Source organism: Camarhynchus parvulus, chromosome 4 (genome assembly GCF_901933205.1).
Source record: "Camarhynchus parvulus chromosome 4, STF_HiC, whole genome shotgun sequence".
Lineage (NCBI taxonomy): Eukaryota > Metazoa > Chordata > Aves > Passeriformes > Thraupidae > Camarhynchus > Camarhynchus parvulus.
This window is the reverse complement of record NC_044574.1, coordinates 56,863,562-56,881,232: the sequence shown is the minus strand read 5'-3', so window position 1 is coordinate 56,881,232 and position 17,671 is coordinate 56,863,562. Positions and strand designations below refer to the sequence as shown.

Below are 17,671 nucleotides of genomic sequence, written 5' to 3'. Positions count from 1 at the left end.
ATCATATTGATTCAGAGAGAGCATGAAGCACTTTAATATTTTAAAGTCCCTAATTGAGTATATTTATCTTTTTGTAATCTAATCTAAACTAGTAATTTATTATGAAGTAGCAGCATAGTGCCTTTTTCTAAGTTTTTTATTTTTAGTAACATTTAAACAGAGCTCAGTCATTTCCCTGTTTGGTTGTGGTCTGCTGTTGTCTATCTCACTTTTTCCATTATAAGAGGCACATTACATGAGGTTTCCATTCTCTGTCTCAAAAGGTTATTTGTGAAAGACTAAGAATACTAAGAAAACTAAGAATGCGTTTTCATCATTTCCTGATATTCCAAAATATTCTCTTTATGAGCCAAAATATGCAGCAACAGTGAGATCTTTGACAGACTAGCAACTGTCAAATTTGTTAAATCTTATTTACATGATATTCTACACCAACAAGAACAAAGTTGAGTCATTTCAATTTGGTTTTGGCCTGCATCTTTTATCCGCTTCTACATCGAAGATTTCTTTTGAAAAGACAGAAATTTTACTTCTATCTCAGATAAGTTGTCTATCCTATCTATGCTGTAAGTTTCCTATCATGGCTATACAGGCCTTTACATATTCTCTTCCGCTTTCTGTTTATTATTCCATGGAAATGCAACCTGACTGTTGCCAGCAGCTTTACCCTGGATAGAACTTACCATAGTCTTTGCCCTTTATTATTTGTAAGATCCTTGCTGAAGATCTGTTCTTTCCATTTGAATCCGAACACAGTATAGTTAAATTGGTGTTTATATCTGTTGGGTGCCGGTCCACAGCACACCTTTAAAACAACAAAAAAAAGAGAAAATCCATGAGAAAGGTGAGTTCATAACATGTAACTATCAATATGAAGCATTACATTTTAAAGCATTATTGTTTCTTTGTGGTGGCTGTTGTTTCATTTGAGGGAGCTTTTTCATGCTGAGCCAAAATACCTAAGAAATTCATTGGGTTTATACACAGGAGATAATACAGCTTCCCCATTCCTCATATTTCTATGTAATGTGAAATAAAACTATTTTTCCCTAGTGATATAATGTAGCCTGCAATATAGCACCTGAAAAGAATAGTGCTTTAAGCTAAATGAATTTATATGGTGTAGGAATTTTGGACTGTTAGAAAGTCCAAGAATCAAGTCCTTATCTGAAAAACTTGACTTTCTGATTTTTTTTTCAAACCAAGACTTTAAATGTCACTTCAGTACTACCACCCACCTAATTTGCTGAATTATGTGTTGTTTAGTTAAGGCATTGTTCTCCTCCTTGCTATTGTTTAGATATCACCAGATGTTCTCATTTGTTTTCCACGTGCCTTTTTGTTCCCAGTCAAGATTTCCATTTCAGCTGTACTATACCAGCTTTCTGCTTTAAGCTCTTTCTTTCACAAAGGTAGTAATTTTATTACTAATTAAAGCTAAAAATTCTGTGCTTTGTTTCTGTCATTTTGGTCTTGACTTGTAGTAGTTGTGCATGCTCTTCTCTTTCCCCTTTGCCAATGTACATTTGTTTCTAACTGTGACATATGTGTGGAGGTGGAGGAGTGGAAGATTCAAAAAGTTCACGAGTGCTTTTATTACTGAAATATTGCTGCCTGTCTGTATAAAAGCAAGCCTGGTTGAAAACAGTGTCTGCTCCAGAGCAATTTCAGTTTATTGGAAACTTACTTACCGGCCTGGATTGTGGAGTCCATGTGCAAAAATCTCAGGAGGTTGGTTGGTGCTGTTGAAGTGTGGGTTGCTCCGTGGGATGGAGTAAGGGACATTGCACAGGTCAGTATTGACATCAAGGCGCAATACAGAACCTGTAAAATCACTGAGAGAAGTTGGAGGGTAAAACAATTGGGTTTTTAAAGGTGTTTCACTGGTAAATTTAATCCATATAACACTAGATTGAGCCAGCAAAATAAACAACCCACTTTACTGATTAATCACGTAGTGATGGATGCAAGTCCATCATGGTGGATGCAAGTCCAAAGAAGAGTAGCAGAGCCTTTCAGATATTCACTTTGGCAAATATCTTGCCTTGTTATGTGCAGACTAAAATGCCTCTGACCATGTTGTTGGGAAGCAACTTGATCATAAGAATAACTTTCTAAACATCAAAATTGTTTAGGGCCTCAAATATAAGGCTACTAAGTCTTTTATACTATGTGTCATCTAGAGTAATTTTGGATACAAACTCTTTGTAATTAAAAAGTGCTTTTTGCTCACACTTTGGATCCTACTCTTGAATTCAACGATTTCTAGTCACAGTACAATCCAAAGATGAATTATATAGAAAGCAAGTGAGAAAAAATTGTATTGTTTCAGTGCAGGTGTTGATACTTTTTTATAAGGATTCAGAACTTTCTTGTTACAAGAAATAGGAGAAACCAAAATGTGTTTTAACTTACATTTGTGATTGGGATGGAGGAAAGGAGAAGTAGAGGAGCACACTCTTACCATAAACATGAAACGATGTAATGTTTAAATTAATTCCATTCCATTAATTTAAAACCAGGTACTACAATTGCCCTCTGGTCTGGGTTTTGAGTATACCCTTGTACTTAAGAAATATTTTAAAAACCACAGAAGCACCTGCAATTCTCCTGAGCCAAAGAAGCCTTTGAGCGCAATAACAGAAGTCTATCCACTGGTAGTTTTTATACCTTAAACCATCCATCTCCTCCATGTCATCTAGAGTGATCATGCCATCTCCAAGAAAAATGTATAGGAAGCCATCTGGGCCAAACAGCAGCTGTCCTCCCAGATGTTTTCGATGGAGTTCTGCTACTTCTAAAAACACTCTTGCTGTCCTCATGTCAACTTGGTGTGGATTTTTCCTGCAAGTTAAAGATATGAACACAGTGTTCACAGTTCACTATCTTTGTTCTTCTTTCTGAAAATACACTTGACTCATTCAAATTATACTTTGAGATGTGGATGTTGTAACTTGGTGGAAAAATGCCTAACAGTTATTTCCGAGAAATTTCCATTTTCTAGCATTCACAAACAATTACTTTGCTGCCTATACACAATAAGTAGGAAGTAATTATAATTAAAAAATGACAGAATAACTGGAAAAAAGTCTTAAAAAAGAAAAAAATTATGCACCTACTGTCATTCCAAAATTACTATTTGAAATAAAATCCACAATAGTTTTTCTGCAGGTGCCCAAGTTTATACATTGTAAACCTCATATTCATTTTAGAAATCAGAAATACTAAAGTGCAGAGGTTGCTGAGAAATACAGAGTTTGTTAATTTTAGACTTCTACTGATACCTGGATACTGTGTATTCTACGACCCTAAGGATGTGGTCATGAGGTCCAATAGCCCACCGTTCTTGGTTGGTGGTATAAGACACATACAGCTTTCCATTTTTCTTGTAATTGGGGTGGAATGCAAGGCTTAACAGTCCTCTTTCATCTCCTCCCTGCAGTCAAATGAAAAACACAAAGAATTGTGAAGTTAATTATGTTCTTTATTGTGTTTCAGCTGGAACCCAAAAAAAAAAAGTTTCTTTCTTGTGGATAATCTTTGCCCAAACTCTTTTATTTCTTTCCTGACTACTGCACAAAAAGGATTATAAAACATTTCACTTTGGGGAAGTCTTTAAGAGTTAGAACAAGACAATTGCCTTATGTAGTTATCTATGCACAAGTCTGTTACACCACTTTTGTGGAGTGATTTGTGTATGTAATCTTTGGGAAGCCATGAAGACAAGTTTAAGTGCTGTGAAGGATTCTTTGCTGGGTTACTAGGTTGCTTGTAATTCGTAGAAGGCGAATAAAAAGGACTATAATCAGCAGTCACTTCTAATCCAAGTATCCAAAACCTAAAACACAGTGCTGGCTGCCAACTCCCACTGTCTTGGCAATATGTTTAGAAAACAGTTAAATTGCTTGTGTAATATGTAAACCTTTCTTTTACCCTGGAGGCAGCAACATCAGTTGTCACAACTATGGTGGTCTGTTCATCATAGCTGGTGTACTGTAGGTAATAAGCAGCCTTGGTCTGTGTGCAGAGAAACCATAGTTTTACATGTGGTCCCTCACTGGAAAGGGTTTTTGGTTTTTTTTTTTTAATAGAAATAGAAAAATCTCAGAACAACTTGCTTTTGTTATTATGTTTGCCATGAAGATTAGTACAGTTATATGTTAAGCATCCAATCCATGTAATGTACTGTGACAATGCAAATACCCTGTCAACTTAAATAGAAGGCTATATTCTTTTTGGCTACTAAAAAGCTTCTAAAAATGTATGTACTAAAACTATGCCTAAAACTGTATAAATGAAGAATAAAACTCAGATTCATTTGTTGCTCTTGAGGCAATACAGGGAGCGAAGCTGAGGCATGGAAATAAACACAGCACACAGTTAACAATTCAAATTCAATTAATATATGTGATTATTCACAAGGTGATAGATGTTTTGGGGTTTGACTCAGGGCTTGCCAGCCCTTCAAAACTAGAACCAGTGACTCTGTTGTAGATTCAAGTGCTCCAGCTCTGCACCCACAAGGAGACAATGTTTTGCAACTCCAACCACACCCAAGATAAGTAATTATGAAATTTGAAATTATAACAGAGGATGAAGCTTTAAAATGTATTTGCACTTCAGAGTGATGGATGGGCCTGTCTTCCTGTTGAAAGTCATCCCACAAAGGGCCTAATTGGGAAAGTGCATAGCTTTAATTTATTTTAATTCAACATGATTACTGTACTTCCTTTTTAATCACAACCACCAAAGAGAAACCTGAGTCAGAAATGGAGATGTAAATAGATCAAGAGATTTCCATACAAACAGATTTGTACAATGAAATCTGGATCCTGCTAATTTAGAGGCAGACAAAATTTGCTAGTTTGTTTGCTAGAAAAATTTAGTTTCAGGGGGTTATCAGAGAGGTTAGTTTTGAAAGTCTAGTTAGAGCTGCCAAATCAGTTGCAGTCATCATGGATGAAGGGACTGCCAATCCAGCTCTTTCTCCTTTATGAGCCAAAAATAATTCTGCAGCTGAGTCTGAACTGATTGTAGATATTACTGTTTGAGTTTCTAAGAGCTTTGACCAAGTTGCTCTGATAAAGTCTGAAGCAAAGGGAGGCAAATCAGTTGCTTTGGGAACAGGAAGGCATATTTCAAAGATTCCTGAGGAATGATTCTATCTATTGTGCCCAGACAAAGACAGTCCTATTTCTTCTCCTGAGAGATGAGTTCAACTCATTTAAGGGCCCAGGAATGTCAGTGAGTCACACTAGGTCTGCCATGCAAGGTGAGTTATTGAAAGTATTAGTAAGAAAAGATCTTTTTGTTACGGAGCTGAAGATTTTATTTAGTGCTTGATGCCATGGCAGCCGTCTCAGTGTGAAAGCGAAGTTGTTGAAAGCGTAAACAGGTGAAAATTAAATTAAGAGCTTTTAATGAAGTACGCATGAAGCAAGAATTTGAAAAATGAACGAAACACTGGACCTGCAAGGTAGTAACTATGGCAAGTTGCACTCATAGGATCAGGCCTTGACTTTTACTTATTGCTGCCTTGCATGATTGTTAGAGAGCAGTGTATCACTTTATGGATTGTTTCTGTTGCTTCTTGAAAAGTCACACTGCTGTTTTTCAAAGTCAGATGGACACATTTTGTTCCAAAAAGTCTATTTACTCATGCAGTTAATAAAAACTTTGTGACTATCCCTCCAAGATACTGAAATCAGTGCAGCATCAAGACATTAGTTGGCTCATGTTCAACTAGAAATCCAGATAAGTTTTTCCATATTTAGTTTTCCTGGTTTTGGAAACCAATTCTTCATGTGTATTTTCAGCTTTATCACTAACTGGCAAACCTGTTCTTCCCAACCAAATCCCTGCCACAACTTCCATAGCTTTTAAAATACCCTCTATGTGCCAGAAAGTATATAGTTTTCTGTAGTGTTGTCTCATATGGTGCGTGGTAAATGGAGAGATATCCAGCAAAATCCCTTTGGAGTAGTAATTTTAGTACTATCAAACTGAATAATTATGTACAAAATCTCGGACTTTCTCTACAGAATATGCCTCTCTTTTATTTTTTATCAATGGACTTTTGACGCAAAACCAGCACCCAGGCTTTACAGTCTTTCCTGTGTATACCATGTGTCAAATAGCTGTTATCTTTTTCTTGGCAACTTAAAAGGTTATTGACATCCTTTTCTTTGAAAGTTTCCCTTTAGATGGAACCAGCATCAACAAACTGTAGATGACAAATCAGCTTGTATGAGATTCTGCACTGCACTATTTGATGGAATAATCATTAATGTTTGTCAGTTGTATAAGGAAGGGCAAGAAGAATGAGACAAATCTTTGTATTCCATTGGGATGTCTGTTGAAGACAAAGAATGATGGTTGGCTGAAATGAGTATTAATTACTTAAACATACTGTGGACTGGGGCCAATGTGAAATTTGTGTCGTAACTAAATCTGGCAGCTCCCACTTTTCGATGTCTGCCTGTGCTGCTCTGTAGCTTGAAGGCTCCCCTCTCCTGTTTGTGGCTGTGACACCTTCTGCACCAATACTACACTTTCTTCCAAAACTGATTTCCTTGGGCCAGGGACCTCGGACCTTTAGACCCCAGTTTGGTCTAGTTTAAGACCACAGCCTTGAAAATAATTTAATCAGAATTCCATAAAGTCAGTACGAAGCCAAGTAAACATTAAAACAAAGTGGTCTTATAATTTTCATTTTAAAAGGGCTGTTTAGCTACGTTATATCAGTTCTGAAAGTATATTGGACCAGTATGTGTTCCCAACTGAAAGATATTTTTGATACTTCTTTTTGTGTTGTAATTTCTGCTATAATATATTTACACTTGTAAAAATGTTAAACAAGTGCAAAAAATTATCCACTTTGTATTTTGACGTAACACAAAGAAAAGTAACTTGCCTGTGAATACTGGATGTGAGGCATGTGAATACTGGATTTTTATAGAATAGTGCTATTTTCATGTAACCACTCCTTAGCTGGGCTCTGCTTCCAATTTGCGTGCTTTCAAATGTACTCTGGTATACCTCTGGTATTACAGACAGAAGTTTTATTATATTATTAAGATATTATACTTTTTCTGTAATTCAGAAACATATGCTGCACTTATTTTTAAGACATGCTGCCATTTAATTATGTCAATATATGTGTTATTACATATAGTAAATACAGAGAAATACACAGGAATGCTTTAACTGGTATTTTAAATTATTTAATTTAAAATAGATTATATTGTTAGTATGACCCTTAATTACGTATCCTTAGTAGTAATTAACGCTAGTAAGCAAAACCAGACGTGACCATTTATTTCCATTACTCTGTGTGGCTTAATAGTAAACAATGTAGGTAGCATATTCCAAGTTTTCCTTTAAAATTGATTTTGAAATGCACTCTTTATATAATACTTATAAAATAATGGTATTTATACTTAACAGTACTAATGTGATGGGTATATATAAATATATGGTATACAATGATATATATACTTGAATTTTTGTCTGGACAAACTCACTCTTACGTTAGAATGGAGTAACAACCTTTGTAAAAAGGGGTTGTGCTTAAAATGTGCAAATTCAACACCCAATATTTTAACTCTAATATTTTTATCTCTTTTTTTTCATCTATTCTTATAGCAGAAATGCTGGGTAAGTTCTTGAAGTAATATAATCACCTTTAATTTAGTTTATTTCCTACGTAATAAATAGCATAACCAATATGCCTTACCAAGTGTTTGATCTTAAGGAGTTTTATTTGTAAAAAACCATGGGTGAAGGGTAAAACCTCTTATCAGGCAGCACCATCTGAACTCTTCAGAACCAGATGCAGGAGGGCTGAAGATCAGTGTCAGGTATTCTTCTCAGTGGGAAGTGTTTGCTTAATTGCCATGTTTTGGAAATTTGGCCCCAGCACCGGACAGAAATGTGACTCCAGCAGAAGCAGAAGCCTGCCAAGGTCTGCTGCTAGGGGTACTCTCTGCCCTTCAAGCTGCACCACCTACTCTGAGCTTCACAAGAGGGAATTGCCCCTGCCTGGTGGAAATCCAGCAAACACGCAATGAAAGGAGCAGAAGTTGTCTGGGCTGCAGGAGCAGAGCTCTGTGAGACCTCTTGGGTGTTGAGGACTCCAGTGCTTTGCTATCTGTGGGGCCTGAGGCCTCTGGCAAGGGAAGGATTTGTAACATAAGACATTTACCTTAGGGGAAAATAATTACACTGATGTCATGGCTCAGTAAGGGCTACATACTAGACCCTATCTCCAAAGCATTTCCTTTTTCCTCTTGTGTTGCAGAGCTTTGCTTTTTTTCCTTGTTTATAAAGGGCTTTGCAGTTATCTAAGGATTTTTTAAAAAACATTTTCATTATTTTTTACTGATTTCAACAAATGCACTATTTAAATACTTGACTTTAAAATAACTTTAGGTACAGGAACGTGTTACAATTAAATTTATACATGAGAAATACTTAAAGGACTGTACTCTGGTTTGGAATTTAAGCACAAAACCTACTGAAGTTAGAGATGCTTTTTATTCAGTTAGGTGCAGGGCAGGTTTTAGCTGAAAATGGCCAAAGTGCATCCATCACAAACTTTTCTGTTCTGATGTTTGACAGCACTAGAACTTAAAGCCTAATTCTTTTTTTCTTCTTACTTCTGTTGCAGCAAAGACAAAATTTTGACATGGGTGGGATAATTTTTTTCTTTTCCTTACCTTCACAGTCCTTTGAAGATACCAGTCACTAAATGCAGGACCTTTCACTTCTAGTGCTAGTCCTCTGTACTTATTTTTTTAATTCCTCAACTCCAGATTTTGCTGTTCTGCTGGGCAAGTCTTTAGTTTAATCCAAATGACAATCCTCGTCCCCTGATAATACAATTCTTTCTTCCCGTCCTCCTAAAGAAAGTACATGAAACTTATAAATGCGGATGCCAACCCAACACAAACCCACAGCTTGCCTCCTTCACACTCTTCTGGTACAACAGGAATCCTGCTTTCCCAACTCTCCCAGTTATTGGTTGGGAGCAGCTGAAAGCTTTGAGACTGCCCAGAGCCAGCCAATAATTGAGAGGTTTTGGGCAGAGCGACACAGGGCTGCGAGTGTGCTTGCAAGGAGGTGGCCATGAGCCCATGTGAGGTCTGCATCTGGACTGAGAAACTTTATGTACTGCACTGCTTTAGGAGAATTGGAATAACAGAAGACAGTGGAAATCAGTCCCGGAAGAGGGAGATTCAAATAAAGACCAGATGATTATTGCATTCAGTAAAGCTGGCTCAGGAAGGTGTGAATTACACACTTTCCTGCACCACAGAGGCCTCTTGAGCTGTAAGCAGCATTTGTCCTCTGGGAACACAGGTGGTGATTCCACCTCTGTCCCCAGCTGGATTTATTTTCAAGGAAGCTTTACATTCCACCAGCAACTCAGTGAGTGGTTCACCAGCGGAGGCCACTATGGGAAGGTAAAAAATAAGTATGCTCCTTCTCGGTTCCCTGGCATGCCTCCACTTTCTGCTCTTTTATTTATTTATTTGGCATATCTGCTCTCCTACACTTTTCCTCTTCAGCATTCTTCCACAGCAGACTGTCTTTCCCTGACAGGTTTTCTGCTGCATTGGTTTGAGGTCTATTGTGCTGCAGAATTGGCCTTCCAGGAAAGCAGAGAAAGCTTCCTTCCAGTGAATGAGAATGCAGTAAGTGCTCAGAAATTTACTGACCATGAAAATCCTTCATTAATAGGGGAGAATAGACCTGATGACCTTTGTATTTTTTCCTCCTCCTTTCTGTTGCTCTGAAGCTTTACCCACCTTTCCACACCACTTCTGTGATAAAGGCAAATTTTACAACTCTCTTTCAGTGGGCAGTCCAATGAAATTGGCTCAGATGATGCCCCACGGAGAACAGACTATGTTCCATTAACATTCACAAATACATGACATGATGACAAGACACCAATAATCCTTTTTCCCAGTCACCAGAACTGGGGCTTTGCCGTTTCCAATCAAGAATGACTTTTTAAAACTTACACCCTATTTTGATGCTATCTGACTTTATTTTTCTGTAAACACACAAACAATACAAATTAATCATCATAGTGACTTGCTCTTCTACCAATGCTCTAATTTGACTATGATCCTTTCAGCCATCTGTTCTGGTTTTCTCGTGCTCTCCTTCCCTCACTATGTATATAAAACTTATCTTTATTTTTCAGTAGGATGTTCAATACAATTTTTCATTTTGTTTAAAATGCAGATTAATGGCAGAGAGTTGTCAAAATACTCTAAGAATTACAATTCAATACATAAGTTGCCTTTTTTATGGCATGACATTTCAGCCAATCACTGCTGTCATTTTTGTCCTTCCTATGGATAAAAATATGCTATGGAAAAATAAAAATCCTACTAACATGCAAAGATCTTCTTCAGCTGCTAATTTTAATAAATGTCCACAAAAAAGTCTACAGCACTTTAAATGAGCTATAAGACTTTTCTGCTGAGAGAGGGGGGAAAAAAAAGGATGTATAGTGACACAGAGCAAATTTGACAGTGCTTATATAAAATGAATGAACCTACAACAAATTCTATACTCTGATAATCGAAAACAAATTCATGCTGTTTTACCGTGACCACTTTATATGGAAATTTAGGGATATAATTCAGAACAGAGTAACAGTAATTATCATACTCTCTGCATTAAATTAAAACCAGAAATGTTGATCTGTCTAATTGTAGGCATTAAAAATAACTCGTTTCAAAAAAGAGGGATGCAAATGGGAATATGCCATGATGACATTACTCTTACAAACAATTCTGCCTTTCTCCTTTGGCTCCCAGTGCTGAGCTGTCATCTGTTAGAGCAGGTATTTGCTTTTTCTGCTTGCAAAAGGAACGGTACATTCACATGAGCTATGTACTTAAGTATTGTGGGGCTGGGAGAGAACACGGAAAACCACAGCCAGCTTGAAGGAAAAAAGCTTTAGATTTCCACTTAGATTGGTCCCCATGTCCTTACTCTTGTCTGCATGCTAATGGATATTAAAATTGCTCAGTAAGTTGCTAGCAGTCTGCATCTTGCAAAATAAATGGTTAAAAGAATTTTAAAAACCATCCCTTCAACAGGATCCCTTTTGCCAGAGGTAATTAAAGGGCTAGAGGAACTTCATTCAGTCCCCACCGTTTCTATTCCTTTGCCAAGTATTACCATGATAATCAACATAACCTGGATTAAACTGTGGCCTTTATGAGCTCTGTCATTGTTTTGAGAGAAGAGTGAGTTCCATGGCTTATCAAAATGTTGCTCATCTTTGCTGTAAATATAAAGGTAATCTTCTCCATTGAAGGTTATTTCTTAAGCAAATTTCTGGCTTTAGTCACTAAGGCTCTGAAGGTACTAAGGAAAGGCTTAAAAGTGATTTCTGCAAGATATTTTAAATCTCCTTTTCTTCCTATTGTAAGAAATGGGAAAATAGCATTCTCTGAATGGATTTTAGTAGGGAAGTGGGAGACAATCTGAGGGATAGAAGTTCAAGTAGCATAAAGAACACAGGAGAGAGACAGGAAGGATAAAAAAAGGTTTACTGCAATTTGTGCTTATATTGCACCTATGATCTTGTCTGAGGTTCTCTCCTGAGGGCAAAGACCCCACATAGAACGTGAGGCTTTGCCTGCAGGCCTGAAAGATGGGAACGTGTCACTATTTTTCAGTTGCCAAAAAATGCGTGTGCAAATCCTAGAGATAAAGCAAATGCTATTCTGCTCTCTAATATCCAAAGAACTTCTGGACTCTGAAATCTGGATGCATGGAGAGGCATATTTCAGCCTCTATCTGGCATTCAGCATATTTTTGATAATAACATGTCATATCTTCAAAGCAAATGCTGGTTGCATGTGTTGCTGGTTTACTCAGTAATTGTTGAGCTAAACATAATAGGCAAAGTCAGACTTTGCATTTAGAAGCTCTATAAATGTTCTTCAAGATTTTACCAGCAGACATACAGCAGCACTATGGCTGAAGGCTAGGCCACTCTGATATGTCTTCTTACTCCAGTATTGAAATTGTTTTTGCCTATGTTTTTTGGCCATTCAGCCATTCCGAAATGTCTTGTCTTATTGGCACAAATGCAAACAGAAAACCCATTTAGATGTCCAGTATCTGCTACTGAGTTTTAAGCTTCCACATGTGAGTGTGAGCATTGGAACTGTATTTGTTATCTAAAATCAAACTCCTTGACATATAAGGACTGCAGTTTTTGTAGTACTGGTACAAATGCATCCAGAAATAATCCAAAAAAGGCTATGATTGCATTTTTTTCAACAAAAATCATGCACGTGGATCATGTTTGTACCTGGGTCAGAAACACATTTAAGCATTGAACCCTCACATTTGTGAAAAGGTACTGAATAGCAGCTGGGAAGAAAAATGCATTTTCCTTCTCTGATACTGCCCAAGGATTTTTCTTCCCAGTTTTTTGCCAATCCCTTCAACCTCCCAGTGCCCCAGGAGCTGAGAGGCCCAAGGGCAGAAAGGCCAGTGAGCAACTTACCCACACTGCTGCAGTTAAACTTGGCTTTAAATACTGTCTTAAGCAATCAAATTATTTTAGATCTTTCAGTAAGTCTCAAGAAATATATGCATTTTGCCAGGTACCTGAAAATGAGGAGTAAATAAATGCAGAGATATCCAGATTTTTTCCACAGACATTTTGTGAACACCAGAAGAAGCTAAAATAATCAAGCATTTTTTGTGGATCCCTCATACAGGTCTTGTCTTTACCTCTCAACTAAAATAGTGAGAAAAAATATTAATATTTTGAAGAGAGATGTGAATATTTTTATGAAATGTGCCAAGTGGAAAAAGCCGGGCGGTGGAGGATATACGGTTTGCTCTCCATGACTAGGATCTGTATATAAGAGGAGAATGATGGCAATCCACAGCCGTGTTGACAATTCAGACATACAGGAAATACCCTTGTAGGAAACTAATACCATCTGGGTTTGGCCCAAGATGTGTGAATGAGAAATATGTTTCTTGTTGAGAATGCAAAGATAGTTTTGGACATTGCAAAGAAGGAATGTGTTAAGCATGCTCAGTTATAAAAATGAAATAGGGTGAGGCACTGCATGCATATGGAATAATTGGAGGAATATGTTTGTGTGTGTCAATAGCTGATGCAGACATACAACTTCAGAACTCATTTGTCCTAAGACAACCAGTAAATTACTATGAAAAATATCTTCAGTACAAAAGGCTGGAAGCTGTCTCAGTAAAGACAGTGTTGGAAAATGCTGATTTGTCCAAGCCCTCGCTTTCCCTCATGGAAAGGGAGGTTTGCTTGTCACACATGTTGTACTTGGGGGGCAAAAACTGAAATAGTTCTGAAATTCTTGGAACATCCAGTTCTAATATGCGTAAAAGTGGGAATTTTGATTATTTCAGTGAGTTGTTTTCAGTTTAGAAATTAGTTTTAGTTAAAAGAATGTCAACACTGGAATGAAATATTTCATTTGGCCCTTTCTGAGAACCTTTCAGTCCACACTTGGTGAGAGTATGTTTTCAAAATCTCAGAATATTCTCACTCCTCTCTATCCTGTTCTGGCATTAACTGTCTGAGATTTTAGTGTCTGTTCTTGGCATAGGAAGGCTCTCTGGTTTCTAACGAAGCCATTGCCAGCATTCTGAGGTTCCTAAGACTCGCTGCCTGCGGGATGGATTTTTGCCTCTCCCTTGACACCCTCATCTACTTGTGAAAGCCCCAGCAGTGCTGATTTTTCTGTTATTTGTGAGGATAATGAATGCCTTGCATGGATAGGAAAAAGTTCCAGCCTCTCTTTTTGGTGCACATTTCCCTTCTGCTCCAGACTAGCCTTGAGTACTCTCATCCCTCCTCTAAGTTCAGGCTCTAAATGCTCTTTTTGAAGAAAATTATTGAGAAAATAAAAGGTTTGCTAGACTTTCATGTCTGTCAAGGTTCTGGATTAACCGTGTTCCAGGCTCAAAGACACTCATTTTACAAATTACCTGTTCCTTAACTGAGCAATGCTCATACGATAGCAGTAAAATGGCTGTTATTGCATCCTGGTCCTAATCTGGTTTTCAGCAGATTTTTAACGTATCTGATTTCTCACTCTTAAACACTCCTGGAGATATTTATTTAACATGTATCAATTGTTTTAGTGCTTATCCAGAAGTCTGAATGTAAAAAAGGGAGAAAAGAATTTTCATTATTTTATTTTCAATTCTTTTTTAGTAGGCATTGAACTTGCATAGCACCTGAGACCTTTAAAGAGGATGATCAAAGTCAATTGAACCAAACGTTCCTAAAACAGTGAAGGCACACCACTGGGTGTCTTTGATTGATGGGCAACCTGTGCCAGTGTCTTTTCACCCTCACAGTCAAGAATTCCTTCCTCATATCCAGTTTAAACCTGTCCTCATCCTTTGCCAGGCTGGACACACAAAGCACTGCTTTCACTTGCATCTCCTGTGGAACATGCACATCTGCCTTGCACATCTGCCTCTCAGGGGAGGATTTATGGCTGTGCAGGGCTTGGATTTTCCAAGCTATTTATGCTGATGTGTTATGCACATATTCACTACATACACTTGCATCCAGCATTTAGACAAGTACAGTTTTCCTTGGCCTTGTAGGTGAAATTCTCATCAAATGTCTTTGGTTTTGTAGCCCCCAAAAAGGCTTAAATAAATGGTCTTTGGACTATCTAGAAGGATTTATTTTATAGTAAAGAATAAACTAATGTTGTTATGCCTGCAACATGCAATTCCACTGTTGGGGAAAAGGGTTTTGAAAACTGCACTTCACATATGTGCCCTGTGTATTTTTAAAGAACTCATTAAATTATGGTTGTACTACGTATTTTAAATATTGACATTTCTGAGTGGGGTTTAATTTTTTTTCTGCCAAGTGGTGTAAATTCCTGTTTTGGATTCTGAGGATTTCAGTGGAGGTGGAAAACCACTAATAATTTCTTCTTGTTCACGCAACTTATATTCCCTTGCATGTTTTAACTTGAGGCAGCCCTTTCTACTGATGCTGATAACACTGCTTTGAGTGTAAACCAAACTCTTTTGGAGTTGGAAAGAGTAAAATTTCCTCTAAGGAATAGCAATGATCATTACCTTAATATAAAATTTTGTTTCATAAGGCCCTAATTCAGCAAGTATTTAGGCACATGCCCAAACTCCACTGTTTTTTTTTTTTCTAGTGCAAAAAAGGATAACATGAAGCAGCCAATTCTCTCCACTTCAGCGTTTACTTGATTTTTGGTGTCAGTAAATGAGATCTGATACAATGTTGATGAGGTGATTTATCAATCAAAAGTGCTTCTGATGGAGGAGGAAAAAAAATTACTGGGAAAAAGTGGAGAATTTTCTCTTAATTAATCTTACCCTGAGATTTAATAAAGATTATTTTATGGTCTGTAGCTAACGTGGTGGTTATGCCGCTAAAGGCATTATCTTCACATCATTATAATGAAACATAACACTGGTATCCTTGACTTTATTAGCCAGGCTTCATTGGTATCTGACATTATATATTTCCTATTATAAATCTAAATAAGAACTTACACTGACCTGCATTAGACCAAACATTAAACAATTTACTAAGATTACAACTTTAGAAAAAAAAAAGAAAGAAGTCTTTTAGACCACCAAGAAACAACCATAAATTTAAGGAAATATGAGGTTTCCACCATGTGACTTCCCCTGCAGAGTTATGCAACAGACTGCTGTTACTTAAAGGTCATACATAAAAAATTTATGGTACATTTTTTAAGAGATTTATGGTGTTTCTATTTATACAACTTATATGTCAACAATTTAAAGGTATAGTATACTAAAATAACAAATTAAACTCTAATCCCTTTGAATCCTTGATAAAATAGAATGCTTTAACGTTAAGTCATATATAAAAGAGGTTTAATAAATGCATCTGTATTAACTGATGTGGTATGTGTGATGTAATGATTAGCTGTTTATTATCTATTACAGATCGTTTGCTCATTTTTATCTTGAAAATCATTTGCAAATGGGGCTGGTTAGGGGAGCATTCCTTGGAGCATAGGCCCATTACATGGTGGTGTAGCTCTCTTTAGAATTGCTCTGCAAATCAGTCTCAGGACTAACTTTCCTTTTATGCTGAGCTGAATGATGCCTTTGATACAACCTACACCTCTTGTTTTGGGATATCTTTGAACTCACATACACATCATTTATGGAAGATGTTGCTGGATTTTCTGGGAGTAAAAATCCGTAATGCTGTATGATAGTACCAAGCCTTAGTTATTTGCTGAACTTTATTTGCTTTGCACTGGAATGAAATAAGAGCATTTAGACACTCACTCAGCATTGCTAAGGCAAGAAGGTGAAAAAGACTAAGAGGGGGCAATTTCTCAAAAGCTTTACCCCTGGGACTTTAACTCAGCAATGGGAGTCACATTGTGAACCTTGCCTTTGCACACCTAACGTAAATATATCCATGTGGGAGCTGAGACTGACAATGCATCGCTTTATGCCAGAAGTCAGAGCCAAATATGCAGATCTGGCAGGGATTATTGATGCTAAATTCATCCTTGAATTTTGCATATTAAATTAATTCATGAATATGATGGCTCCATTGGGGCACAGCATTTAAAGTAGCTTGAATATGTAAGCACTGTGATACCATAAATATTAATTTCTCATGAAAACAAGTCTTCACAGATAAACAAAGGTCTTAATATGTATAACATCTATGAACATGCTGAACCATAAACACATTTATAAGACCATTGCCTTTGAGGTCAACCATAAACACAGTGCTGAATGGGGCAAGAGCATTTGGAGAAAGATACTAATATGGTCATGGAGATTTGTGGTGTTGTGGCCTAATCTTGTCCTCAGGAAAGAGCCCAGGAATGCAGTCTGGTGATACTAAGTTCCTAAAAATAGGGAGGGGAATTCTCCACAATTCTCCAGCTTGCTGTGCCACCCACCAGGTTTTAGTTGTGGATTCCCTGCTGACTTGAATCATCGTATCTCATCCCTTGATGACTCTCACAGTATTCCTGTAGGGATGCCCTTTGTCTGGGCTTGAAGAATGTTCCTTGCCTTGCTGTGGGAGACCCTGTTTTATTGGTGTCCTTGGCTGCTGCTGTCTCTGGCTCTGAAGATAACAGAGTGCCTGAGCAGCCCTGCAGAGCTGGAGCTGATCCTGTAACAGGTCCTCAGCAAAATGACTCAGCAGACCTTTGCAAAAAGTGCTTATGCAACGCTGCATTACTGGGGTTCTTGCTGTAAAATACAGCTCTACGGGTTCTGTGGATTTTGGAGGTTTCCAGAGTTGTGGCACCCTGTGATTTGTCTTTGCTGACTGCAGGAACATATCGCTGTTCCTAAGCTGGTCCTCACCCCCTCATCAGCATAATTCATTCCCAGAGTAAGAAGCTGTTGTAAAGAAATTAGCTACAAGTCTTCCAGCAGAGTTTATAGGTTCGTAGGCCAACCCAAGCGGCAATTAATTTAAAAGAAGATGTGATCATTTCCTATCTTTTATGAGCATTAAATAATTTTTTTTTTCTTTTTGACAAAAAATATTTGACATGTCAAAGGAGTAGAATAAGAGCTGATAGTATCTATGGTATTTTAAAATATGAATATCTTTTATAAATAA

General features: G+C 37.3%; 2 protein-coding genes across 3 annotated transcripts in view; one reads left to right on the top strand and one right to left on the bottom strand.

Annotated features, from left to right (window-relative positions):
• The window catches only part of HHIP (hedgehog interacting protein), a 69,489-nt gene that overhangs the window by 16,900 nt on the left and 34,918 nt on the right, over window positions 1–17,671 (bottom strand). Inside the window, exons 5-8 of the mRNA XM_030948138.1 lie at window positions 3,285–3,436; window positions 2,671–2,844; window positions 1,692–1,835; window positions 684–805 (exon numbers count right to left, since the gene is read on the bottom strand). Of these exons, the coding sequence (XP_030803998.1) occupies window positions 684–805; window positions 1,692–1,835; window positions 2,671–2,844; window positions 3,285–3,436 (592 nt within the window). The remainder of the gene's footprint in view (window positions 1–683; window positions 806–1,691; window positions 1,836–2,670; window positions 2,845–3,284; window positions 3,437–17,671) is intronic.
• The window catches only part of ANAPC10 (anaphase promoting complex subunit 10), a 141,839-nt gene that overhangs the window by 107,877 nt on the left and 16,291 nt on the right, over window positions 1–17,671 (top strand). The window lies entirely within an intron of this gene.